Source organism: Anomalospiza imberbis, chromosome 21, assembly GCF_031753505.1.
Source record: "Anomalospiza imberbis isolate Cuckoo-Finch-1a 21T00152 chromosome 21, ASM3175350v1, whole genome shotgun sequence".
In the NCBI taxonomy this organism is placed as follows: Eukaryota; Metazoa; Chordata; class Aves; order Passeriformes; family Viduidae; genus Anomalospiza; species Anomalospiza imberbis.
Genome location: NC_089701.1, coordinates 3,480,826 through 3,507,417, shown reverse-complemented (window position 1 = coordinate 3,507,417; position 26,592 = coordinate 3,480,826). Strand labels below are relative to the sequence as shown.

General features: G+C 49.2%; 2 protein-coding genes and 1 long non-coding RNA gene across 4 annotated transcripts in view; 1 reads left to right on the top strand and 2 right to left on the bottom strand.

The window, feature by feature from the left end:
* Positions 1-3,621: 3,621 nt before the first annotated feature.
* LOC137486011 (uncharacterized) lies at positions 3,622-4,481 on the bottom strand. Its single transcript, XR_011005545.1, has 2 exons — positions 4,379-4,481; positions 3,622-4,243 (listed from the first exon to the last, which is right to left on the bottom strand). It is a non-coding gene; the product is annotated as an uncharacterized lncRNA (long non-coding RNA).
* Positions 4,482-5,254: 773 nt separating this feature from the next.
* Positions 5,255-7,125, top strand: BRD3OS (BRD3 opposite strand). Its single transcript, XM_068211104.1, has 2 exons — positions 5,255-5,297; positions 5,542-7,125. The coding sequence occupies exon 2, from the start codon at positions 6,110-6,112 to the stop codon at positions 6,377-6,379; it is 270 nt and encodes an 89-aa protein (XP_068067205.1). The 5' UTR covers positions 5,255-5,297; positions 5,542-6,109; the 3' UTR covers positions 6,380-7,125.
* Positions 7,126-11,356: 4,231 nt separating this feature from the next.
* Positions 11,357-26,592, bottom strand: part of BRD3 (bromodomain containing 3) — a 41,223-nt gene continuing 25,987 nt past the window's right edge. For both annotated transcript variants that reach the window (XM_068211099.1, XM_068211101.1), the window contains exons 6-12: positions 24,780-25,151; positions 20,354-20,482; positions 19,786-19,977; positions 19,211-19,446; positions 18,418-18,710; positions 16,519-16,647; positions 11,357-15,339 (exon numbers count right to left, since the gene is read on the bottom strand). In XM_068211099.1, coding sequence (XP_068067200.1) covers positions 15,224-15,339; positions 16,519-16,647; positions 18,418-18,710; positions 19,211-19,446; positions 19,786-19,977; positions 20,354-20,482; positions 24,780-25,151 — 1,467 coding nt within the window. In that variant the 3' untranslated portion in view covers positions 11,357-15,223. The remainder of the gene's footprint in view (positions 15,340-16,518; positions 16,648-18,417; positions 18,711-19,210; positions 19,447-19,785; positions 19,978-20,353; positions 20,483-24,779; positions 25,152-26,592) is intronic.

The window sequence follows — 26,592 nt, the reverse complement described above, 5'->3', positions numbered from 1 at the left end:
TGGCGACGCTATGGCTCGGAGCCCGCTTTTTCCCCCCAGTATTTTTTCCTTTCCCCCCCTCCCCTTTTTTATTTTTCCTGGGGTTTTTTGTTGTGTGTTTTGTTGGGTTTTTTTTCCTCCCTCTCCCCTCCCTTGTATCCCTCGCTCCCTCCCGCCGCTGCCGCTCCGCTCCCTGTTCCGGGAAAGCCGCCCAGAGCCCCCGCGCTGCTTCGCTGTCGCCCCTGGCAGAGCCGCCACCGCATTTTGTGGGGTCCCCCCTCCCCAGGGCCCCCCCATGTCCCCCCGGCCCTGCGGGCAGGGGCAGGAGCGGTCCCGGGGCTCCGCCGCCTCCCCGGGGCCGCACACGCACACACAGAGCCCGCTTTGTCTGACCGCTCGCTCCCACTCGTCATCCCGTGTTTGGGTTGCAAATACTGCAAGGGAGATGTTTAACCCAAACAAGCGATCGTGTTCCTTGACTTTCAAACGGGAGGACAACTCCTCTAATTAATTACCAGAGTATTTATTAAAAACCTCGACTCTCAGGCATTAACTCCTTGGCAGCAAACTCTTGAAAAATCTCTATTTTTCACCGGTGGCTTCCTTCCAAATCAGCGCGGCTTAGAACAGCCTCTTTTCAAATCTGTTCTGAGTTTTCTTCCGAGGTTCTCTCCCCTGAGTTTGCCGATTAATTTCCAGCCCGGCTTTCCAGATAGCCAAAACCGGAAGCCGGGACTGGGACGAAGGGAAGCTATTAACCTGGATGTCAAACAAATGCAACACTAATCTCTTCCAAATGCAGCCAGGCGGAGATAAAGGAGAAGGAGCGACTCTACAGCCATGATCCTTCATTTTCAATCTAGGAAGGAGGATCTCTCCGACGAACAGAAAACAATTGTTTAATATTCCAAGGAAAGTTTAGGGGTTTTTTGTTTGTTTGTTTGTTTGGTTTTTTTTTTGTAAGATGAAATTGTTCCGTGCCGAGGTTCTGGCTGTCCAGAGTTCAGCCCGGCTGTGCCCCTGGGCCAGGGCAGGGTATGAGCAGCGCCATGCAAGAGGGAACAGCATCCACACGCTCCAGTCTCACCATCAGAGCTGCGCCCTGCCCTGGGAGCATCCAGATCTCAGCCCACACTCCCCATACCCTGAGGAGGTGCTTTCTCAGAATGATTTTCTTGATCTTTAGCGTTCCTGCCCTCCAACAGCACCCATGAGCAGGGATCACGAGGCTACCGAAGGCAGTGGAGTCGTGCCAGGGATAATTTTGGTTTTAGAGCCAGCCTGCCGTGTGAGGTCAGGTCTGTAGGTAGATGACAACAGAGGAGTTTATTGTATGTGCATAATTAAAGCTGCGAGCCACAGCCTAGCTTTTTTACTGAGTAATAAAAAGCGTTCTTGGCCCCTGGACACTTGGGAGCAATCCCTGCAGCTGCGGAGCCAGGCTCTGCGTGGGAGGTGTTGGAGCAAGTACGCTCCTCGCCCACCTCTGCAGCAACCCAAAGGGCTGATGGCAGAGGTATTTCCAAGAGCAGGGAAAATAAAAACAACCAAAACCTGTGCAGCCAGGCTCAGGAGGAGCTTGAATCCAGCACACGCTGGTGAGCTGCGAGCTCCAGAATTGTACAAACTGTCCTGCAAGAGGATGGGGGGTGTGGAGAGCACCCAGGTGCTGTTTTCAAGGTGCACCTAAAGCTGAAAGGCAGCTTGGATGAATTCAAGAGGTTGGATTTTGTGCTGGGGCTGGTGCTCCCCTCTCCTGCCTCTTGGCACTGCTGGGAATGACCGACAGCCGGGGAATGACAGGGAATGACAGGCGGGCAGGGCAGGGGCTGACACCACCCTCTGCTGGGCACCGGCGTGGAGCTTCTGTCCGCTCAGACTTTGCTCCACGTGCTTTTGTTTCAGCTCCTCGCACGGGACAAGCCCGAGGGGCGGCTGGGTGCACCGGGAAGATGCTGCCAGGGGGAACATTGTGATTTTTCACCCACAAATGTCCCCGTGTGTACAGACGAGGAGCCTGGCAGGCAGCCCCCATAGCTCGGGTCACAGGGAATGTGAGGGGGACCTGGCTGGTGAAGTGGTGGCACTTTGGGAACGTCACAGAGCTCGCTGGGGACATCCCAGTCCTGCATGGAATAGGCAGAACTAGTGGAAGGAAGGGAGAAGGGAAAGAGAGAAGGAAGGAAGGAAGGAAATAAACATGTATGAGGATGCCATACCTTACAAATCAACCCCAAAATACCCGGGACGTGGCCACATTTCCAAGAAAGGTGTATTTCCTGCAATGTTTGGTGTCACTCCAGAGTTCTCTACGTGCAGAGAAGCAGCCACAGTGCAGCCCCTTTGAAAATATCCCTTAAACACCAGATCCACACGGCCAGGAAATCCTTTTTTCGCAGCCGGGCAGTGTCTGTGGATTGCCATTGCCACCTTCTGGATTAGTCGAGGCGTGCAGCAGCCTGTCCCGGAGCCGTGCTGGCTGCCAGGGGACGTGTCTCCAGCTGGAGCCAGGGTCCCCAGAGCAGGAGCCAGCCCGGCTGCTGGCACGGCAGCTGTCACACAGCCTACGTGCCATTTGCAACATGCCCTCAGATTTTGTGATCTCCTTTCACCGACTATTTTAGGAAAGCTGTGCAAGCCCCAGCTCGGCAAACCCCTCGCTCGATTATCAGCCAGGGGGAAACCACAGGGCCACCAAAGCGTTCAGCTGCTGGCTACAGACAACAATCCTCTGTCTGGCTCATCACACACCTGATCTACCTGCCCAGACAAGGTGCACCCTGCCACAGTCACTGCAATTATCTGCAATTTTCCTCCTGCTAAGGGCCCTGCAGCGCTGCCAGCAGAGCCTTTCCTGCAGGAGCCACCTCCTGGAGCTGCCCGTGGAGGTGACTGCCTGTCACCACGAAAGGAGCAGGAAAATTACGCTGGCACAGCTCCATGCAAGGCAGAAGGGATGAACTGGATTCTCCGCTTGTACCGGAGCGCTCAGGCACAGGTGCTCTTTGTTTAGCCTGAGAGTGCAACTCCACTGGTGAAGGATTCTGACCCCAGGCACCAAGCAGGTGGAGCTGGCACTTCCCTGGCTTTTCTCTGTGGAAGAGCCTCATTTTGGGATGCCCCAGCTGGGCTGAATACCAGCAAGCACCAGTTAACAGCTCCCAGCGCCATCACCGTGCTGCTGGGACACCCTCACTAATTAGGGCTCCTCCACTGGGCTCCATCCCAACAGGTTTCCCATCAAAATCAGCCAGACCTGGAGTGTTCACAGCCCTGGGAGCTGGGCAAGAGGAAAAGAGCCCAGCCCAGCCCCTCACTGCAGCCATGGCACAGCAGAGGAACAGCCTGAGGCAGCTCGGGGACAGCAAAGCAGAGATTTCCTCGGAGGAAGGTGCAGAGGAACAAACCATTGACTGAGCAGCACCTGGATTCCACCTCACCGATTCCTCTGCTGCTGCCTCCGTGGTTTTTTTTGGGAAGGGTCCTGACTCAAGGGACTCACAGCAATGGGTCGAGGGGAGGGGTCAGGGCAGTTGGTGGCAGGTTTCAATCCTACTCAGCAGTGCAGCCACCCCCCTTCCCAACTTCTGTTAGTTTGGTGATAACAGAGCCAGGAATTTTACAGACAACACCAAGAGAGCCTTAAAAAACCTAAATATTGTCCACTAAAGGATTTTCCACTTTTTTTCTGCAGCTTCCACGAGGGCTGGCTTCTCTGCACTAGCAGGAAGCAGAGTAAGCAGCAGAGTCAGGATATTGCTGATAATAAACATTTTAATAGTGTGGTCATTCCTTTTTTTTTTTTTCCCTCTTTGCTTCCCTCTTCTTTGTGTTTGGCCTAAATCCCCTGGGAACAGGGAATTGCAGCATGCCTTCCCTCTGACGGAAGCAAACCACAGCCTCTTGTTTGTGTCCGTGAAGGCCAAGAGGAACAACCAGGAGTAGCTCTGGAGTAGCTCTGCTGGGGTAAATGCACCGGGTCCTTCGCAGGAGATTAGATGGCGCTGCCTTCACAGGAGATAAGAAGATTGAGAGCTTAAATTTAGCATCATCAGGAAAAGAATAAGCCCTGCAGCTCTCTTCAAAACATATTTCGTACAGTGCTGGCCGGGGGCAGGCGGGATAAGGAGAGGGCCGGGGCAGACAGCGGTGATGGGAGGAGGTCAAGGAGGGGCTGCTCAGCCACGTCCTTCCCCACGCAGCCCGCGGTGACAGTGGCATGAGGCTGGCAGCACACAGGGGTGTCCCTGCCTGCCCTCATCCCCTGGCCGGGCCGTCACTGGGGAGCCCAAAGGGGTGCAAAGGGTGCCTGCACCTTCCCAGCACCCACCAGAAAGGAAAGAGGGCTGGAAATCCCAGCCTGCGGCAGCCGGGAGAGCTCCCCTCCCACGGACAGCACCTGGGAGGACTCCCCCAGTTCAGCCCCAGTGCTCCCAGTATGGACTCAGCACACGCTGGACTGACTGGGTGTCCCTTTACAACACTGCACATCCAGTGCTGGGTGACACCCCTGGGACTCTCACACCCACTGGGGGTGGGTGTGCCATCCCCGGACCCACAAATCCACCTTAGGGTACCCCACTGCCATCCCTGGACCCACAAATCCACCTTAGGGTACCCCACTGCCATCCCTGGACCCACAAATCCACCTTAGGGAACCCCACTGCCATCCCTGGACCCACAAATCCGCCTTAGGGAACCCCACTGCCATCCCCGGACCCACAAATCCACCTTAGGGAACCCCAGTGCCATCCCCGGACCCACAAATCCACCTTGGGGTACCCCACTGCCATCCCCGGACCCACTCGCCCTAATCGGGTAACCCACTGCCATTCCTGGACCCACAAACCCCACTCGGGTACCCTTCTGCCATCCCCGAACACACAAACCCCACTCCGGTACCCCACTGCCATCCCCGAACACACACACCCCACTCGGGTACCCCTCTGCCATCCCCGGACCCACAAACCCTACTCGGGAACCCCTCTGCCATCCCCGGACCCACACACCCCACTCGGGAACCCCTCTGCCATCCCCGGACTCACACACCCCACTCGGGTACCCCTCTGCCATCCCCGGACCCACGCATCCAAAGCGTGGAGCCCAATACCACACCCCATATGCCCGCACCCCACCCGGGGCACCCCTCTGCCATCCCCACGGCCCCACCCGAGCCGTGCCATCCCCTCTCCCCGCCGGTCCCTCCCCGGTGCCCCCGCCCCGGCCGTGGCTCCTCCCGAGCGCATCACGGCGGGCGGAGCTCCGCGGCCGCTCCGCCGAGCCCAGCGGAGCCGGGCCGGGCCGGGCAGCGCAGCACGGTGGGGCCGGGGCAGCGGGCGGGGGGCACGGGAGAGCCTCGGGGGGCGGCGTGGGAAGGGCGGTGTGGGACCCCCGGCTCGGGGCGGGCAGGGCCGGGGGGTGCGGGACAGCCGCGGGCGGTGCGCGGTGCCGCTGGAAGGGTCTGGGGGCGGGCGGGAGGTGGCGGGGAGGGCACGGAGAGGGAGGCTGGCGGGGCGGGGAGCCCCGGTGGCACCCGTGGGGTGACCGTGCTGTGTCCCGCAGGTGCCGTCCGGAGGTGCCGGGCCCCCCCGCCCCCAGCTCGGGTACCACAAGCGGGGCCGAGCAGCATCTTCTCCTGCATCCCGGAGCACGTGACGTGCCGGGCTCCCGTCCATCCGCGGGGAGAGGCCGTGCGCGGGCCTGGCCACCGCTGACCTCTGGGCTCTGACCTCTGACGGCTTCGGGACCCGTTCTCCAGGGAATTCAGCGCATCCAGGCCCGCTCGGCCTGTCCTGCCCGGCTGCTCGTACCTATGGAGATGCTTCATGGACTGTCAACAAACAGCACGTGTGGGCCCTTCCCAGCATGGAACACGCAGCAGTAGCACCGCTGGATGAGCTCTCAGAAAAGTCCTGGCGTGGTTTTTAAGCAAGGCCAGGCTGCCTGCTGCAATTTTAGGGCCCTGCTCCCTCTCCTGAGCCGTGCCAGCAGCTCGTGGATCCCGAGAGCCGTCCCCTGGGATGTTCTCCCTTGAGCTCCAAGCAGCAGCCACCGACCTGGGCAGACCCAGCGGGGATTATTCCGGAGCTGTTGGGAAGGAGCTCCCGTTGGTGGAGCTCTCCTGGGGCAGATGAGTGAGCCGGTGATGAACGGGAGGGTGCCCCTGCCCGAGAAAGCCTTGTCCGAGGGCTACGCCCGCCTCAGGTACAGGGACACCTCCCTGCTCATCTGGCAGCAGCAGCAGCAGAAACTGGAGTCAGCTCCCCCCAACACCTACCTGAGCCGCAGCAGGAGCATGTGGTACTCGCAGTACGGCAACGAAGCCATCCTGGTGCGGGACAAAAACAAGCTGGATGTCTCCAGGGACACGGGGCAGTCCAAGTTTTGTGCTATTATGTAATTCCCCGCAGGAATCCACGCGTGGAGAGGAAGCAGAGCTGGGGGAGGTGGGTGTGCTCCGCCCTCTCGCAGCCCCGCACAGGAAGCGGCGTTCCAGGAAGGCTGAAGTTGGATTGTTCCTGTTGGATTTTGCTGTTTATAGACTCCCATTCTGCATGTCGCTGAGTGTGCACAACAAACCCAGTCTGGCTGGGGAGCTCTCGAGCCTGTTGCTGCCCAGCATCTTGGCAGGGGCCGTGCTGGACCATGTGTTGCTTCTAAGAGGCTCGTGTGCCCTGAGAAACACCCGCTGGCACTTGGGCACCATCCCCAGCCACCCTTACTGGCCAGTCCTGGTGCATTTCCAGAGCTCTGGGAATGCTGGTGGGACAGAGGCGAGCACAGATCTGTTCCCATCAAGGCTGTGGTTTTAAGAAGTTGATCTCCAAAACCATCTGGCCATTACTTGTTCTGTTTGCTCTGTCTGTCTTTAATTCCTGCCCTGAAGTGGTCTCTTCCAGCCAGGGAATGGAGTGGTTTATTGTGGGAACAGGGAGAGAATGTGTTGAGAATTTAATCCAAGCCTTCAAAACACCTGGTGGGAAAGGTGTGCTGGAGTTTTGTGCAAAGCCAAGGCCCTTTCTGATCCCACGGTGTGGGATCATGGAAACAACAGGAGCTCTGGAGTCAGGGGAGCTGACTCCTTTCAGGAACAGATCCCCCAGTGAACCTCCTGAAAGGCAGGGACAGGCCCAGGAAAGCAACAGCCAGGAACCCCTGTAAATACACACATGTCCTAAGGGACACGAGGAAGCTCCTGCCCAGCAGAGCCACTCCTGAGACGGGGTGCAGAAGGAAAGAGGCCACTGGAGCTTGCTTTGCATTCAAGTTTTAACGCATGCAGTAGCTTGGAAGGGTTTAACTTCTAGTTCAGGTTGGATTGTAGCTTTGGTGCATGTACTTTAAAAGTTGTGTCTGGGATTGTTAGGATTAACTGGAGGATTTTAGGAGGGAGAAGCACTGCCCTGCTTGGGCACAGAGGCTGCTGCTTTCAGGTTTAAGTTTCTGCTGAATCCTGACTTGCTCAAGGCAAGATCATGCTGAGAAACTCAGCCCAGCAAGCACCTGAATCTTTGTTAAAAACAAAACTACCACTTCCAGGGGTGTGAATTATGTACCCAGCGTTCAGCATGAAAGTTCTTCTTCAGGGTTCTGCCCTTTCTGTCCTGCCTAGGCCATGTGTGCAACCCAGCAGTGCCTGGGCACAGGCTTAGCTCCAGGCAAATCAGCATTTGATGTCAGCTTCAGGATGGATTATTTACCTGCCTATTATTAGGCACAGTCATTATTTCTGTTCTATTTATCTAAAACCTCCTTTGCATTTTGTCCAAGCACTTTATTTTATTTATTTTTTTAATACAGTGAAGAATCTCTCCCGCGTGGGTGAAATGCTACAACAAACACACAGACACTCAACCTTGCTGAACTCAATGTACTGAGCAGAACACACCTGTTCTAGAGTGAAATCATAGAGGTTTGGTGTACTCAGCCCTGCTCCATAGCACTGCAAACAATGGGCAGCTTGTTGTTTTTTTAAAAGCACTATTTCTGCATGTGTTGGTGTTTGATACCTTGTGTGTGTGCTCATAGATTTAAACCTGCTGGACCTCGCTGCTTTGCTCTGCACACAAATAACCCTCTTGGTTTTGTCAGGACTAGCTCTGGAGGAGAAACAACTCAGTGAATAAATGTTTTTCAACCGAGTGCAAGCGTTCAATGAGGTTCACAAACCCAGCGAGGCTCGGCAAGGTGCCGGGGGAGCAGTGCCAGGGATGTGTGACCCACCTGGGCCTCCAGCTCCTGGCTGAGTGAACAGGAGATGATTTACTCAAACAGGCAGGAGGCTGGGCCCAGAGCTCCCCTGGGAACTGCAGGTGGATTCACCTGGAGAAGCAGGGAGAGGTGGGTTCCAGGCCAGCCCTGGGGAGCACGTGAACTCTGGGAGTTTAAGGAACAGCACATCCCCCAAACCAGCTGTTCATTTTCTTTTCTTATAGAAAAAGAAATCCAACACTTATTTTCTTTTTAATTTCAGTAAGGAAGGTGCTTATTTTGGGTATAATCAGTCTCTTTTTGTTAACGTGGCTGGTAAACCAAAATTCAGTTATTTTGCAGAGTGTTAATTGGACTATACAAGACTAAACCCGTAAGAATGTGCATAAATTCTTCCAGGATGGAGGCTGGATGTGACAGTGCAGGAAGAAGAGGATGAGTTGTCCTTCCATCTCTGTGAATGTGACTGTAGTTTTCCATTTCTGTGTGTCACTGGTCACAGCAGGGTTGTGGAGTGGCTGCTGTGGCTGTTCTTTGAGCCAGCTGTGTGGTGGTGGTGGTGCACTTATTTCAAACACTGTTGTAGCCTCTTTGATAAAGTGCATTAAAATTATTTGAATGCAGCTTTGTGAGTGGCTGTTTTCCCCCTGCACGTCCATGGCTCTGGCACAGGTGACAGCTTTTGGCATTCCACTTTTTGGGGGGAGGAATTCCCTCAGTTACTGGTGGGGCTCCCAAGGCACAGCACTGGACTGGGAGCTGCAGGGGAGGCTCCTCCAGCTCCCCAAGGCCAGCAGCACTTTCAGGATAAGGAAAGCTCTAGGTGCCACACTGAATGAAGGAATTATTATGGAAAACACCTCAGAGGTTGTCACATCTAGCCTGTGACCGATGCCCACCTTGTCCCCAGCCCAGAGCCCTGAGTGCCATGTCCAGACTTTCCCTGGGCACCTCCAGGGATGGGGACTCCAAACCTCCCTGGGCAGCTCCTGCCCAGGCCTGACCACCCTTTCCTCAAAGGAATTGCTCCTGCTGTCCAACCTGAACCTCCCCTGATGCAGCTTGAAGCTGTTCCCTCTTGTCCTGGGAGAGACCAAACCCCACCTCACAAGCTCAGTTTAGCAGCTGTAGAGAGCAAGGTCTTCCCTGAGCCTCCTTTTCCTCCAGGCTGAGCCCTCCCAGCTGCCCCTCACAGGACACACTTTCCAGACCCTTCCCCAGCTCTGTTCCCTCCTCTGGACTCATTCCAGTCCCTCTGGCAGACCCAGCCCCAGGATTCAAGGCATGAGCAGTGAGTCAGACCTCAATCATGTCCTGCATCCTCAACCTCCTCCCAGCTTGAAGAAACAGCTCTGCCTGCTGCCCCTGGAAATAACTCACCTGCAAATGCTACAGAAACAGCCTCACCTGCCTCACAGGAGATTGTTTAGGGGACAGGCTGGACAAACAGCCCGTGGGAGTGTCACTGGTACAAGAGCAGAGTGGAACAGGCTTGCTGAAGCCTTGGAGAGGCAGTGAGCAGGAACAGAGTTAGAGAAAGATTAACCCTGGGGCAGCCTGGCTCTGGTAACCCCACCTCACACACAAATAAACAGCAAAACCAACCCCAGTCCTCTCTGATGACCAAAATAGATCCTGGCCCCCACACAGCAATGCCAGGACTCTGCTGGCACTGGCACCAGCTGCTCCAGGCCCCCCTTTCCAAGCTGTGCCTTCCAGGTCACCCTGAGCTCACAGAGCAGGAGACAAAGTCCCTCTGCTTCCTGCAGGTCCTGCCAGCAGCAAACCTGGGTGAAATCTGATCTCTTTTCAGCCCAACTTACCTCAATCAGGAGCAATCCTCACAGAATTTAAGACCCTGCAGACTGTAGGATGCTGGGGGAGAGCTCAAGCCCTTCCCTGGCTGCTCTGGGACACGAGAGCAGGTGAGACTCCCTCACCAAAAAAGGGGATTTCAAGCAGTTTTATTGCAGGTACTCAGCTGTGATTCACACACCCCAGAGCTGCCCCCACTTGGAGGGCAGTCAGCCCTTTGTGTGTGACATTCCCCAAAACAACTTCCAAATTATTCCAGGACTCGTGGCACCAGGATTCAATCTCCTGATGTTTGGCTCCTGGCACTGCTCAGTCCACGTTTGAGTGCCACACCTGGAAAAGATGAGGAGAGGGGAAAATATGGGATCAAACTGCACACACCAAACAATTTTTCTTTTTATTATGAAAACAAAACGAACGCCCCAGGACCAGGGTCTGTGATTACCAGTAACATCAAAGATTACTTTCTAACTCTTTTTTTTTTTAATTCTGTTTTGTTTGAGGCCAGCAATTTGCAATAAACAAGCTAAACTACTTACATTGACTCATTTCTTTTCAATAACTGACATTTACAGGAATATACTAGAAATGGCACTAAAAAGTTTTAAGAAAAAGAGTTACGGTAAATTTGCATGCACATCATACAGAAAAGTAACAATTTCTTTTCTTTTTTAAATATTAAAAAAACCCCAAAATAACAAAGCAAAAAATACAACAACAAATCTTTCTGGATTGGTTATGCCAGTATCAGGGCTGTGTTCTAAGTGGCCTGTGTCAAATCCTAGCTGGTGGTTTAATTTATTTTTTTAAAAATGACATTTTAAAAAGATATGCAAATACCATTTTCTTTACAAAATGCAGCTCAAGCAAGATAATGCTGCTGTGTAAGGAATCCTAAATTTCTCTTTACTGATGCAGAGCCTGCCCACAGTTAGCCCTAGTGGTAACTGCTCAGGGTTAAGAAGAGACTGACAATTTAAAATCCAGTACTAAAAAGGTTGTGGTTTGTCTTTGTCATGCCCCGATCCCTTCCCCTCAGCTCCAACCCCAGCTTTAAAAAAAACATCATTCCTTTCAAAACAAGGAAAAAAAAAATTCCGAAATTAAAAACTGCTCTAAGAGTCCCCAAAGCAGAGAAAGAACTAGATTAGGTAACTGCAGTCTGCTTCTACCACACAGAGGAGAGGGAAGAGAGCTCAGCTGTGGATTCCCCCACACAGAAATGATGTTTGTGTGTGTTTGGGGGTCACCACCCTCCCAGCAGTGACACAGCCCTGAAACATCACTCCCACACTTCCATACCCTGGGGGTAGGCAAGGTTCAAACCACATCAGTACAAAAATTGCAATGATTTTGTCGTGTAGATGACACATTTGGTGTGCAGAGAGCTGAGAGATTCCTTCGGTCGCTGGGATGGGGATCTCCCTCTGGTCCCACTGAGCCACGAGACAGGCTGAGTTTACAATCAGAGAACAGGTTCACAAAGTCTTTAAAAGGTGCAGTAATGCTGGTTGATTGAGAAAGGTCTGGTCAGATATTTTGTCAAAACAGGAATTCGTCCGAAAAAAGCAGTTTCAATAAAACTCTGTGTGTATGCATACATATGAAATCATACTGATTTCAGTGAAGTTTCCCCTGGAAAACAAAGTTAAACTTTGTTCATTCAAGAAAAATTCTACCATAAAAATTTTAATTTTTTTTTCCTTTTTTTTTTTTATTCTTAAGTTTAAAAATGTTCTTCAAACGTTGTGTGTTTGATCGTTTCCAAGTTATTTTATGACATCTGGACTGACGTGTCATGCAATAAAACCCAGTTAAATAAATGCTCTGTTGCTTCAGTTCCCAACTCATTTAGGACTGCTGCTACTTACTCTGGACTGGAAACATCTTTTCTTTCCTGGAGAAACTCAGGATGTACAAGAGGCACCCCCATGGACACGGTGGGGATAAAGAGCATTACAAATAAGCTGGGAATGGAAAAGTGTAAGGACAGCATTTGGAAGTGAGGAGTCACCAAATTCTTCCCTCAGTCATGCCAAAATGGATTTCTCCTTGCAACGTTTTGTTGGGAACACCTCACTTTCCACGCAAAGTTTCCCAATAAGTGGAAGCCCAAGCTGCAGCTGGTGGATCAAAGAGGTGCAGCAGATTCTTCCCATCCCGTGGTGGCCTTGGCAGGTTGTTTTCCTGGAGAATCCCCAGGCTGGGATGATTTTCCAGCTCAAACAGGGATCCTTCCTCCAGCGCTGAGCCAGCCTCAGGCCACGCCTTTTCCCATCACCTCACCCGTGGTTCTCAACCCTCTGGCTCCAGCTTTCCCAGCTAATTCTGGTGGGGCAGCCCCGTGGCTCCTTGAGGATGTCTGTGTGTTCCAGGGGCTGTTCCTGATGTCAGAGGATGGTGCCAGAGCTGAAATTCCCAGGTTTTTTGTGGCAGTGATGCTGTCGCCTCTGGTTTGTCCTCCCCATGGAAGCCACCACCACAGCTCAGGGTCAAGCACGAAGGAAAAGGTCCCAGGAAGGGAAAACTGGGAGTTTGTTTATCCAAAAGCCATGGCAGTGAATTGGTTGCAATTATTCCTTAAAATATTCCTTGGTTTTGATCATTCAAGTTGCAGGCAACAGGAGAAACACAGGTGAAACCCAACCCCGTTAAAAAGAAACCCAAGCTCTTAATTAGGTGAATATTACATTTCCTCACAGTAAATTCTGAAAATATATTACCAGGGATCTGTCTTGGGGAAGGTTTTGTAAGGGCAGAACTTAAAAAAAAAAAATCAAAACTGAACTCTATTAATGGAAAAGAAAAATAATGAATTTCAGTAAAAATCAGAACATTTTTCTTTGAATTGCTGTGGGAAAGAATCTCTGGTCAGCAGCACATTTTGAGAAGAGGCCCAAGTGTCCAGCAAATCACCCTCGGTTGGTGGGCAGTGGTGCCTGGCACTGAGCAGGGGTGCAGCTGGAAGTGCAGAATGGAATGCTACAGCAGGCAGGGATTCCCAGATTGCCAGCACAGGGACATCCCCCAGGGCCCAGCCCAGCAGCTCCTGCCCCAGCCCTTGAGGGGCCTCCAGGACCACTCACCTGCAGGGAAAATAACATCTGGAGCCATTTGCACCACTGGGAGAGCACAGAAGGTGAATTTTAGGGCTACCCCACAGAGGAGCGGCAGTTTTAGGGGCTGGTGCTGGACATGGAAAGGCAGAACTTTCAGTTGAACTCTGTGTATTTTTTTTTTCCTTTACAATAAAAAGAATTTACAATAAAACTTCTGCCCCTCAGATTACAAATTTGATATAATTATAGAACTGGTGTTTTCCTAAAATTGGATTAGAAAAGGATAAAACCCCCATTGTTCTACCAAAACAAAAAAAAAAAAAAAAAAAAAAAAAAAAAAAAGAGGGGAGGAAAAAAGACCGCTGAGAAAATAAAATTGTATTGAAGTGTATGTCTTCAAAATTTGTACAAAACAGGAAAAAAGGGGGCTGGGGTGAAAAGGGGAGGAAAAAAAATCTAAAAATTAACACACCAAACATGACAGAGCACCAGACACACAAGAGACTGGACTGTAGCACCTGTAGGTAGAAAGTCCAAAGTATATAAATAAAGTTGTGGATTTTTATTTGCTTTGTTGTTGTTTGGTTTTTTTTTTTGTTGTTTTTTTTTTTGTTTGTTTTTTAATCTGATTCAAACCTCATTAAAAGTCTTCCTGTCTGCTGGCCTGCAAAACCCCAGCTTTGCTTTTGTTAGGTTTTATTACATTTTAAACCAATGGTGTTTAATAAATAAAGTCATGGTATATACATGAAATTAGGGACACTGAACCCAGGCTGTATTGCAGCAGTGCAGGTCAAAACATTAGGCTGGACTGATAAAAACAGCAAGCTTTTAAAAAATTAGCTTTTTTTTTTCCTTCTCCCTCCCCTCTTTCTTCTTTTCCTTGAGGTAAAACATTTCAGTGCCTGGAACTTGAACCCTGCCTGACACAGGAGGAGCATCCCCTCTCTAGGAGCTCGCTACCAGAATGATGAGGAGAGGGAAGAAAACCAAAGCAAACTCAAAAGCAAAAAGCCCAAACACACACAAAATCCCTCTCCACTTCCCCTGCCAGCTCAACCTCAGCTGGAGCTCAAGTGCTGCTTTATTTTAAGCCCAGACTGAGGTGTAGGTCATGGAGAAAATGCCCAAGATGTGCCCAGTAATGGGCACATGACCTGTCCTGGTCACTGCAGGGATCACTCCAGGCTCCAGCTGACAACTTCCAGCCAAAAAAAACTCCTGTCAATTCCATGAAAACTTTCATAGAGCGCCCCATTTCCTGGAAATTTTCTATTTAATGGTAAAAATAACATTCCCAAGAAATGTGAGTGTGTCCCTTGCTCCCTTCTTCCCAGTGAATCCCCAGGAAAGGTGAAGCTTTTGAGTGGAAAACCAAGAAATGCAGCCACTTCTATTGCTTGTGTGCTTAAAAGTTAAATTCATGCTTCAAGACCTTCCTGAACAGGTGCCTATGCCTCTACCAAGATTTAAAAAAAAAAAAGCATGTTAGCAATCCACAGTACATGAGAATTTTTTTGGATTTTTTTGTTGTTTTTATGTAAAAAGATGATAGCATCTGACATTTTCATCACACTGTAGACTTGGAGATTAAGAATACTAGTGCTAATAACAAATACACCAACTAGTTCAAAAGCTAACATCTTTCAGATACAGTACCATTTTACAGAGATTTGTTAAAAAAAGATGGTTTTTACCTTGTGTGAGCCAGGCAGGCTTATTAAAAGACAATATTCTGGGGAGAGGGAAGGGCTGGGAGGGAAATGTACTACAAACCTTGCAGAATTTTCTATTTATCTCCTGCTAAGAGCTCAAAGTTCTTCCATTTTTGTCCAATTTTCTCCAGACAAATGTAAATTTTAGAGACTTTATGCAAAGGGAACTATTTGTCATAAAGTCTAGTCACACACACACACTCAAAGATCTTTGACCTATTAAAAGAGAGCCCACTCCCCCCCCCCAAAAAAAAAAAAAAAAAAGGAAAATACCTTTTGTAACACTGAGTTAAAAAATAAAATAAAAAACAAGTCAGAGGAAAGAGAGAGGGGATAAAACCTGACCCCCGTGGCCAAGAGCAGGGGGTTAAGGAGGGGAGGGGACACTGCAGAGCAGGGGCGGCAGGGGGTGTCCGTTTGGGGCTTGTGTCCCAGTGTCCGAGCTCATTCCGAGTCGCTGCTGTCCGAGCTGGAGCCGCTGGAGCTGCTGCTCCCGGACTCGGAGGAGGAGCTGCTGCTGAGCCGGGAGGGGCCTCCGGAGGGAGTGGAGCCGGATTTCTCTGCGGGGAACAAGGCAGGGATGTGGTTATGTGGTTACTCAAACACACAAGGGTCGCCCACAGCCTTCGTGCCCAGCTGGACCCACGGGGTGGCAGCGCTCCTACCCTGGGCTGGCTGAAGGATGCTGCTATCCCCAGCTGCTCTGTTTATGTTGGATAATAAGTTTTGCACCTTTAAGGCTGGTTCTGAGAGCGAAGGAGGATGGAAAAGCAGCGTGGAGTTTGTTCTCAGAAACTGCACTCCTCCACATTCCTGCTCCTGGGCTGTGCTGTCTGCAGACAGACAGACAGCAAGACAGAGCCCTCCTTTGCTTTTAGTGAGTTTTTAGCTAGCTGAAGCAGAGAAGTTCCCTCAACTGTAGTTTTTTTTCTTTTTCTTTAGACCTGTTTAACCCTACTCTAAACTGAACACCCAAAAGAGCAGCTACAGCTCATAGCTTGGTAGCCCACCAAGCCAAGCCTGAGCTGCAGCATTTCAAACACCAAAAGAGACCGATAAGAGACCAAGTAAGTCAAGTTACAGCCCACAAAAGAGACTTTCTGTATTTACCATCTTTTTTAAAGCAGCAAAAAGCTTTATTGTTTAATAATGTTCATTATTTGTACTAGCAAATGCTTTGCCTATTAAATAAACAGGTTTTTTCAACTTTTCTCCAAAGAAATATATTCCTGAACCAGTTACAAAATAAGCCGTTTAAATCTACTTTCTAGAAGAACCCCTTCAAAAGTTTTCTCCCAAATTTACCCTAAACCATGATGTGGAAGTTTGGGGTGCACAGAGGAGCTCTGCTGTGGGGCAGTGTCACCTCTGAGCACAGCAAACCCCCCTGGTGAAAGCTTTGTTTGCACTGGAGGAACCTTTTGGAGCATCTTGAGCTATGTGGGGGTTTGGGATTTTTGTGACCCCATGTGTTAGAATCTCTGTGGTGTGGGCTGCACACCAGGTTAACACAGGAAAGATCCTCCTCCCTCTAAAGGAGGAATTGCCTCCCAGACAGCTCCTATTTACCACCCAGCAGCTTCCACCTGGCCAGGGACCAAAGCAGCCCCACACAGTAGCTCAGTGGGAACTCCCTGAGGGTTCCAATCACAGAGACAAACCCAAGGCTGAGGTTTTGACCCTGTCAAAAGTCTGTTCACTTTTGGGGGGCTGTTTTCCCATAAACCCAAAGCCATTACCTTTCTTTGCAGGCTTCTTGTTGTTGTTTAGCTGCCCACTGACGTCCTGTAACCGTTTTTCTAGTTCTTTCTTCTTTTCCTGAGCTAACTCTTCTTTTGACTTTGCTGCTTGCTTTTTGCCACTGGCAGCTGTGGGGGAGGAACACAGAGTTTCTGAAAGTGCAGGGATGCAGGGGGAAAGAGTGGACATCACTATTTTACAGGGCATGTACATCTGTGTGCACACTCTGCAGTGACACTGCCAACATCCAGTGCTCACACAGCAACTACACATCCCAGAGAGAAGGCAACACCTGAAGTTGCCTTGCTCATCAAATCACCACCATCCTGTAACATGCAATTTTTTAAAAAGAAATCTTCTGGAAAGTATTTTAGAAGATAGAAATATCCATGTAATAACCTTGTCATTACAGGTTACTTACCAGCCAGTTATATGGTCAATAATTACAGATTTGTAATTACAGAATTGTTACATGGGTTTTCTGCCCTGTAAAATAAAGTGTCCCATTAAAGGTTGTCAGGAGTAAAGCATCTGCCATTAAAACTTCCAATCCCCTCACGCAAGAATCTACTGGTGTTTATGTTGCTCTAAACAGAAAACAAAACAAACAAAGGCAAATTAAAAACCAACTGAGGCAAAGGCTGGCAGACAACAGGAATGTAACTGCATCAGGATGGAAAGGGTGAGAAGGACCAGCAACACTCACACTGCCAAGGAAAGGAAATATTCCTCCAAAGAAGGAGTAATTGAACACAGGTGTTGGCCAGGATTGGAAGCACAAGACAGGAGCCAGATATTTTGCCTGATCCAGCAAGGAAATACCTACATTTCTGTGAGCTGTTTTAAAGCAATGGAGTAAAAAACAACAAAAAAAGAAAACTGGAAAGCACAGACCTAAGAGGGAACACTCAGCACAGGAGTCCAGCCAGGCTCAGGCATGCCAGGCTCACAGGGTGGGTATCTGAGGTTCTCTCTGTTACTCTATGCTCTGGTTCCAAAATTGAAGGATGCTTCCTGTTCCTAAGAACTCTGGAAAATCCTTTCCTGAGATAGGCCAACAGTGAAGGATTCAGGGAAAAAAATATATAAAGCAAAAAGAAAGGTCAAAGTCTGTGCTTTGCTTAGGCCTTCCTGAAAATCCTGAGGAAGGAATGGAGATGCTCTGCAAGAACAAGGAGTAGCTTCTGTGTCATAATCCTAAAAGCAAAACTCCCTTAACCAAGGGAGTCAGGAGCATTTCAGGTAAGTGATCCTACTTCTGTCCAGCTGGAGCTAAACTCTCCAGGGGCTGCAGGAATTTGCTTTGTGGATGAGACACAAAGTCGGTCCCACACTGAACCACACACTCAGCAGCAGATTGACACTCACCCTCTGAACTGACAGAGGGTGAGGCCAATGTGGTGATCAGGACACACGGGAAGAGCAGTTTTGGGGTGAATACACAACTCGGACACGCCCAGAATCCACAGGTAACCAGGTAACCTTGTGCAAATCATTTATTGCCTTGGTGGTTTGGATCCCAACCACGTTTCTTGTTTCCTTCCTAATTAGATTCAGGATAAGAAACTGATCCTTCCAGATGTGTGCATGTAACACCTGACACAATGAGACTGAAAGCTTTACAGGGCCTTCCAGAGCCTGGGTAAGCAATAAAGGCATCCCACAGGTCTTGCAGAGGAACACATTGGCTCTCCAGGTCTCTGCAGCAGGACACCATGGGAAGAAAGAACAGAGAAAACCAGGAAGTTTCTGTACATTTCCTCGGGAGAAAAGCTCTAAAAACTCCTGCCACCACATACTCAACGGGTGGGTAAGAGAATCTCAATACACATGCCCTGACTCCAGAGCTGAGCCCAAGAGCTGCTGGGGGGAACACGTGCCCCGGGAGGTTAACTTACAAAATGGTTTCCTTTGTTTTTTCTGTAAACAAGATTTCACGTATCTCTCCAGTTCTCGTAACGTTGTGGGCTTCAAGGTTTCAAAATCTATTTCAATCTCGTCGGGATTGGAGTCTCTGAGGGAAGGTTCCCGGGACTGGATGATGTGAACCACCCTGCCCAGCTTCTCCCCGGGCAGGCGGTTGATGTCCAGGCTGAGCTGTCGTTTCTCATCATAGGTCATGGGCAGCCCTTCCTCCTCCTCATCCGAGTCGTAGGTTGCAGATGCCTGTTTGCCTCCTTTCTTGGGCTGCCTGGGGAGGTTGTCAAGCATGAAAACATTCATAGGGACACAGCAATGAATTCTTTTTTTTTTCCCCCGCCTCCCTTGTAACAAACATCCCCATGCTCTTGGCTTTGAAGCTCTCGTCAGATGGCTGGAGCAGCACCACAAGTGCTGAAAAAGCTCAGCAGCCTGAGATCAGCTGTTGTGCTCCTATTATATTTTAGCCCTGTGAAGTGTGACAACGAGCCCAAGTAGCAGCGGGGGGGCAGCCATGAAATGGCACGTTCTTGGTGGCTGCACAAAAGGCAACCCCCAGAACCTTATCTGAGAGCAATCAGGCAGGGATTCAAAGAGCTGGACACTGAAAACGCGGTGGTTCCACTGCCAGCTCCAAGTTAAAGACTCCCTGGAGTTGTCTGGGAATGGGAACAGTATTCAGCAGCAAATTAACAACTACTGAGCTTCCCCAGGAATTAAGGGCAGAGCTGGAAGCTCTTGGCTCTCCCCTCAAGGCACCTTGGCTCTCACCTGTTAGCTGTGGTTGTGCTGTTTGCTTTCTTAGCTGGGGCTTTCTTCTGTTGGGTTTGTTTTGGTGGTTGAGCCACCTTGGGTTTCTTCTCCTCCTCAGCTTTAACTTTGTGCTTTTCTTTTTCCTTCTCTTTATCTTTCTTTTTCTTCTCTTTCTCCTTCTTCTCTTTTTTTTTCTTTGGTTTGTTCACTGGCGCTTGGGACAGTGCAGCCAGCTGCTCATGGACGGCTTTCAGCTGGGGGGAAACAGGAGAAAAACCATCAAGGCAAGGTAACTGCTGTCTCCACAAACCCTTCCCTCTACATCCCAAGGAGTAAGTATACCCTAAAGTCAAAAATCAAGCAGCTCATACTCTGGGATCCCAGAAGGAAGGAGAGAGCATCAGCACTGAGAAAAACCATCTTGAAGAAAATTACCGTTACATCCAACATGCACTGATTGCACAGCTGAATGCTTTTCCCCTAAGGCTGGGAATGTTTCCCTGCATGCCAGCCTTGGTGGGATTTTTCAGGACACAATTCCTGCTGCTGTGCTCTGTCTAATGCACAGACACAGAGATGGGATGGTGCAGTACCTGCTCCTGGAGCTCGGCCAGCCGAGTCGCCCGCTCCTCCTCGGAGTCGGAGCTGTCGGAGTCTGAGGAGCTCTCCTCGCTGCTGTGGCTGCTCTCTGTGCTTTTGCTCACCACTGGGGCTGTTGGGGGAGGTGGAGGGGGGGCCTCTGCAGGCTCATCAGGCATTTTTGCAAACCTCATCTCAAAGACATCCTGCAAAAAGGAGGAAAAGTGGTGACCAGAGGCGCCTTGGCCACAAACAGCTCACTCTGGTCTCTTAAATACATCAGGAGCAGGGTCTTTGTGCACTACAAGTAAATAATAATATACAGAATATGGCTGCCCATCTGGAAAGCCCAAGAAAATCCCCCAATTACTTTAACACCAAGGAGTATTATATTTTAGGAACTGAACGTGGCATTGGGCCCATGCCATGTGAAGAGCACAACAGTGCTGCAGAGAGCACAAGGCTCTTTCCAAGGGCTGGAGGAATCTCCCTTGTTGTGTGCCAAGAGCAGATCCCCATCTGGATCTCACCTTGTACCTGAACTAAAAACACTCAGGAAGATGCATTTGCCAACACCTTTACCTGGAGCTTCCTGGCCATGGCCACCACCTCGTGGTCGGGAGGATTGTACTTGTAACAATTCGAGAACATTAACCGAATATCTGCTGCAAAACCTTGTGCATCCTGGTATTCCCGACTGTCCATTTTCTTCTGCAAATAAACAAGCCAAAGGGAAAGGGGAAAGAAAAAAAAAAGCCATAAGTAAAAAGCATTTGTAGCAACTGCATGGAGAACACATGAACCTCAGAAGGGCCTCAAAAATCCCATCTAAGAGAAAAGTAGTTTGATTTGGGTTGTGGGTTCCTAAATAACATTCAGAGTTTCTGCTTTATAAAACAAGCAAACAAACACCAGGCAACCAAAGAAGTTGATATCTCATAGAAGTTCAAACGCTAAGATTCTAAATTGGCCTTGTTTTCTAAGTAGTAGAATATAAATCTGTCAGGGTCCACATTCTACCAGAAAACATTTAGAAATTATTAGAAAAATAATTTAGAAAAATGGATCAGGAACTAATATAAACAAGGATCATGGATGGAAAGGGCAAGAGTCAACAAGCAAGTTACAATTACAGGAGTACCTGAAGTGTGTATTTCTACATTTGCTTGGATATATTTGCCTTGTAAATCTGAAAGGGCAGAAAAGATCACAAAATTTAACTCTGACTTCCTGCTAACAGAGGGCAGGAGGTTTCCTCTGCAATTCCTACAGCAAAATAGGCATTCACAGTTAAACTACAACTCCCACTCTTAATTTAAAAACCCAACTGATAGAAATGGAGAGAGGCTTCACCCTTTATGAACCTACTCATAATGTTATTTCCTAGAGTAGTGAGGATAAATGTCAAATATTTGTACCTTGTTCGTTTCTCTTAGTTTTCAGCTCTCACTTCCAGCCATTTCTCTTGCTGTTTGGGACTCAATGATTTGGGTTTAGAGAGCAGTTTATAGCATTCCTAGCACTTAATTGATTTTATGCATATATTACTACTATGTATAAAACCTTAGCTCCAATTACTCCCGCTGAAAGGAAGCAGAAGCTAACACTAGGTTTCATTTGCATTTAAAAGACCTGGGTTTAAAGAAATTCTCCATTTGCCAAGTGCTTACAGGCTTCCCTTTTGTATGTCTTGGGCACCTGTGTGCCCAGAGAAGGGAAGGGTTCACTGGCAGACAGGCTGGGGACGTGATGGGGACAGACATCCCCCATCCCAACAGCAATCAGGGATGCTCAGGGTCTGTCACCCACCCCTAACACAAGCAAAATTCCCATTTTTCACAGAACTACAGAAATTCCACAGCTGTGATAGACTTTCTAACCGTCCTGAAACACTGCAATGACTCCTGGAGCTGTTTTTGTTGTGAAAAGGGCAGAATTTCACCTCCAGGGATTTAGCTTCTGAGGGACCTGATGCAGGGTGGTGACATCCCTGCAGCCTTGCTCCCTGCTGTGCTGTAGCCAGGCATCTGTCAAACTTTTGTCAGGAGACCTCATTTTCCTGGTGAATAAACCAGGAGACAGCCTGGAAGGCACAGCACAAAAGCAGAAAGGGAAATGGGTTTGTGGTGCTCCTGTCTGAAAAGCCTCTCAGGCCAATTCCAAAGCAAAACATATGTTCAAACCAAAGGGCCCATTTATTTTAAAATACATCTTACTGCATGAAAGGCCTTTTTATATTTGTTTGGCATACTCAGGGCCCGATTATTGCCTATGAAATACATTCCAGTGTCTGAGGCTTTGCTTTTCATCCAAACTCAACAGTTTGCTAGCCCTACAGTTTTTAATCTGTGGATTCTTGTTTTGTTTTCTTATAAAGAATAATTAGCTTAACAAAAGAAAGAAAAGCATTTTAAATCGGTGGGCTGGAATATCTTGTTATAAATACACTTGGAGATACCCAGCTGCTTACCAAAAAAAAAAAGCAATTACATTTACAACTGGAAATCAGAAGTCAGACAGGGCAGCTCACCCATCCTCTGTCCCACAGACAGCATCTGCCACAGCAATCACAATTTCCCCCGTCAATCCATTGTTTAAATCACCTTGACTGTTCATAAATTTGCTGCCTCATGTCTAATGTGTCCCTTGCTCCAAGGTAAGTCTTGTCCTGCCCCCAGAGGACACAAAGAATGTCTCCTCACTTTTAAGACCCTGAACTCAGCTGCTCTGAAACTACAGCCGTTCACTGCAGGAAAATGAAGGGGTGAGCAGAGTTACATCCCTGGAGGAAGTGCTTTATTCCAAAAGTAAACACCTTGTGGAAATCCTCTTGCACAGCAAGACTTGTTGCTTGTTCACCACTGAGTAAAGCAAAGGCAGAGGCCTCCATGCCACTGCTGGGACCTGGCAGCCAGAGGATGAAGTAGAAGAGGTGCTCCAGGTCCCCCAGCACCACAGAGGGGGACAGGGATGTTCTGCAAGTGGTCCCTGCCTGCCTGGGGACAGGACAGCAGCAGCTCCAGCCTCAGTGCATCCCACTCCTCGCAGGGAATTACAGCTGCTGCCTCTCTCTCCTCACACTTCCATCCTTTCCTACTCCAAGCAGTTCTGCCCTTTCCTTCTCTGATAAAGAGAATGGAGATGGAAATGAGCTCACAGATCCTGTCCCTTCAGCTGCTCCCATTCTCAGTCTGAGCTCCAGTACAAAATTCCAGCACATCCCTCTGCTCCTGGCTGCAACAAGCTCAGCTACAGCCCCCTCCATCTCACCTGCCCCAGGCACAGTCACAACAATCAAACTGCCACCTCCACCACACGCAGAGAAAACAACCTCCAAATCCTCCTGGAAACACCTCTGCCAGGGAAGAATTGCTCCTGGACATGAAGGATATTCTCTGGGGAAAATCAAACCTAACACAGCCACAGAAGCCAAGAGACAAGATGAGTTACAGCTGCAGCAATGCTTGTGTTTTACTTTCTGACATAATTCCTCCCAGGTTAGTTTGGAGGCCCTTAGTTGTGCTGCTTTATCACAGCCATTGTCACTCGGGCAGAATTAAATCTAAAAACCTTTCAGAGCCACAGTGGAAGTCCCTGACACTGGAAAATGACACTGCCTGCAAATGGCAGGTTTCTGTTCCAGGCAGTGAACATATTACGAGCTGCATCTCTGAGAAGTCACACCATGATCTGCAGGCCAAGAGCAATGACAATAAAACACTCCATAAAAAACCAATACCAGACAGCACTTCAAACAACTTAATTAAGAAAAATACTACCATGTGGAATGAGAAACCCAGAGTCTTCAGGTGTAAAAGACTCCACTGGGTTTGCCATCAGCCTGTCTCCAATTTTCTACCCTACACTAGTCAGGTGCAGAGGGAGGATATCATCTGCACTTGCCAGAAAGAGGCAGAGGTGTACAATTTTAAAAGAATGAAGTCAGGACCTTAAAGAGATTTAAGCACAAAGAAATCACCAACCCAAGAAATCACAACTTTGCACCTAGATTTTTTCAGAACACAGCACAAGGATCTCTTGCAATAAGAAATCACCTAAGCACAAATGGAAATACCAGTTTGAGAGGGTCAGGATTTCACTCTGCCCATCTCTAATCTTCCTGCAATCACCTGAGGCTTCAACTGGCAGGCTGCAGGTATGTCTGGAGACCCAGAGCATCCCTAGGATGCATGCATGGCACATCAGTGTGACACGCTGCTCCGGGGTACCACAGAGGATCTGCCACGGAATATGACAGGAATCACAACCACAGCTGCCCTTCTGTCACCTGGGCATTCAGACAATCCCAGGCACTGGCTCAGCTGCCAGTAAAACCCTTCTGGCAATGCCAGTGAAAGCCAGCAACAACATCTTCAGCTCCTGTACATGGAAGTCTCCCCTCCATCAACACAGAATCCAGTGCCTGGCTCACAAGAAGATGGGAACTACAAAGACAGGGCTTTGCTTCATGAAGGGATTCAGCAAACCTCCAAACCTGCTGTGAAAAACAAGAATACTGGACCATGCTAAGCTAAACTCTTGAGGAGCCAAGCATGAACCACAAAAGCAGCACATATCTCCCCGAGTACCATCACATTACAATTGGAATTGCTCAGTGTAAGCCTATCTGCCACCACCAAGTAGGTAGGCAGCAGCTTCTGGAAATGGGATACCATCAACTGAATCCTTTGAAATAAAGCACCTCCTCTTCTCAGAGTGCAACACAATCCTAAGAACACCAGTTAAATACCTGGACTATCCACAAATAGGAGAGGATGCCATTGTACTTTGCTTTGTGTACATTATCTGCTTTGCAGGGCAGAAAAAAAAATCTATCCCAGGTTATGGTAAAAAAAGGGAGAGGGGAAGGAAACAAAATATAAAAATATCCAGCTGGTATCCAAACAGGTTCAGTTTCCACCTTTTCCCCTTCCCCCTCCCACAAAGGAGACAGTCCTCTGCAACCAGAGGGACCCCCTGCAAAAAGAGGTGGTAAATGAGGACGTACTTTCACAGTACTGAGATCCATGGGGTGTTTGATAATATCGTGATAGTCATGTAATTCCAAGGCCTCTGCATCCACGGGCTTGTAAAAGGGCCATGCATAGGCTGCGTGCTTCTTGGAGAGCATCTCCTTGAGGATGCTGTCACAGTACTTGAGGTGCTCAGAGAGTTTGCCCTTCTTCCCTGCGTGCTGAGGGACCTCTCCATCCTCCAGGTCTTTCTTTGGTGGTTTGATGGGGCGGCCGCCGCTCTCCCTGCGCGCGATGATTTTGGCCTGTTTGGGGTCTGAGAGCGGCGTGGGGGACTCGCTCCTGCTGGCAGTGATGGCAGATGTGGTGGGGGTGGTGGTGTCTGCTTTCCGCTTCACTCCCTTTTTCTGAAACAGCACAGGGACAGGCTGCATGAGTGCATGCCCAGCACAAACCCTAGCACAGCTCATCCTTAGTTTTGCCTGTCCTCTGACAGAAAACAAATAAAGGTATTTCACTGGGATGATTGGGATTTGTGACTAGAGGTTCCAACACCGCACACCACCTCAGCCACAGTAACCAACCACTTGCATGGCTCCAACCCAAGCCCGACCATGCTGCAAAACGTGTTATTTCCCTGAGATGAAAGCCAGGACTCTTACCTGGTGTTTGCCCAGTTGATCACTGCAGCTCAGCTGATGCATCAGGACTGAGCAAGTGTCAGTAACTTAACCACATGTCTGAGTCCCCAGTGGCAGGATCAGGCTATAAGCTCTGAACCAAAGCATATTAATCACCAAAGACCCATGAGCCCTCACTCCCCTGTATTTAGTGAGTGTGCTAAGGTAGATTTTGCCTTAAGCAAACAAACCCTCTCACATAAATTCAAGCTGGGACTGTCCAGTGAGCTCTCTCGTGCTCCTATCAAGGATTTATTTCTCTGGAGAGGGAGATAGGGAGGAAGAAGTTCCTCAGAGAAATCTAAGGGAAATCTTAAGTAAATCCCAAGCAGAATTAATTTTGCAGTGTGTATTTGGCAAACTCACTTCTGGGTTCATCCTTCAGTTTTAAAATGAAATTGATTCTCAGAAGCAAGTTATTTGGACAGAAACTGAAATGTGAGACAGGCTTCTGAGGAAGACAGCTTAGCTGTAAGATTTGACTTACAATTTCTCTAGTAATTCCCAAACTACTGGGCTAAAAAGCAAAACAATTCTGTGCCTCTGCTGGTCCAAGCAACCTCACAAACAGAACTGTTCCAGTTTAGATAAAAAGACCCCCAGCTTTCTCTGAGCTATGCTTTCATCATTTTAAAGCAATTCACAGCTTGCTAAGAAAATTTCAATTATTTAGGTAATGTCTTCATTTAACCATAAATTAACATAATAAATAGCAAAACACCAGTGACAACTCCCAAAAGATTACTCAGTAAGGAAGACAGAACTAATGCACCCAAAACCTGCAGGCAACATCAGTCTCCTCCAACTGGAGTGACAGGCTTGTCTTGAACTGGCTGAAAGCAGAGAGGAACATTCCTAATGCTGGAGCCTGCAACCCTTAAAGAAACAGCCCCAGTAAAATCAGGAGCTCAGTCAGAGAGGGAAGAGATGCTTTGAGCTGCAACCCTTAAAGAAACAGCCCCAGCAAAATCAGGAGCTCAGTCAGAGAGGGAAGAGATGCTTTGAGCTGCAACCCTTAAAGGAACAGCCCCAGTAAAATCAGGAACTCAGTTACACAGGGAAGAGATGCTTTGAGCTATTTGGTGTAAAATGGGGAGAATTCCAAGAGCCATGGAGCAGCAGCACAGGGGAAGGTTGTGACAGGAGAGGCTGGAACTGAGCTGGAGCA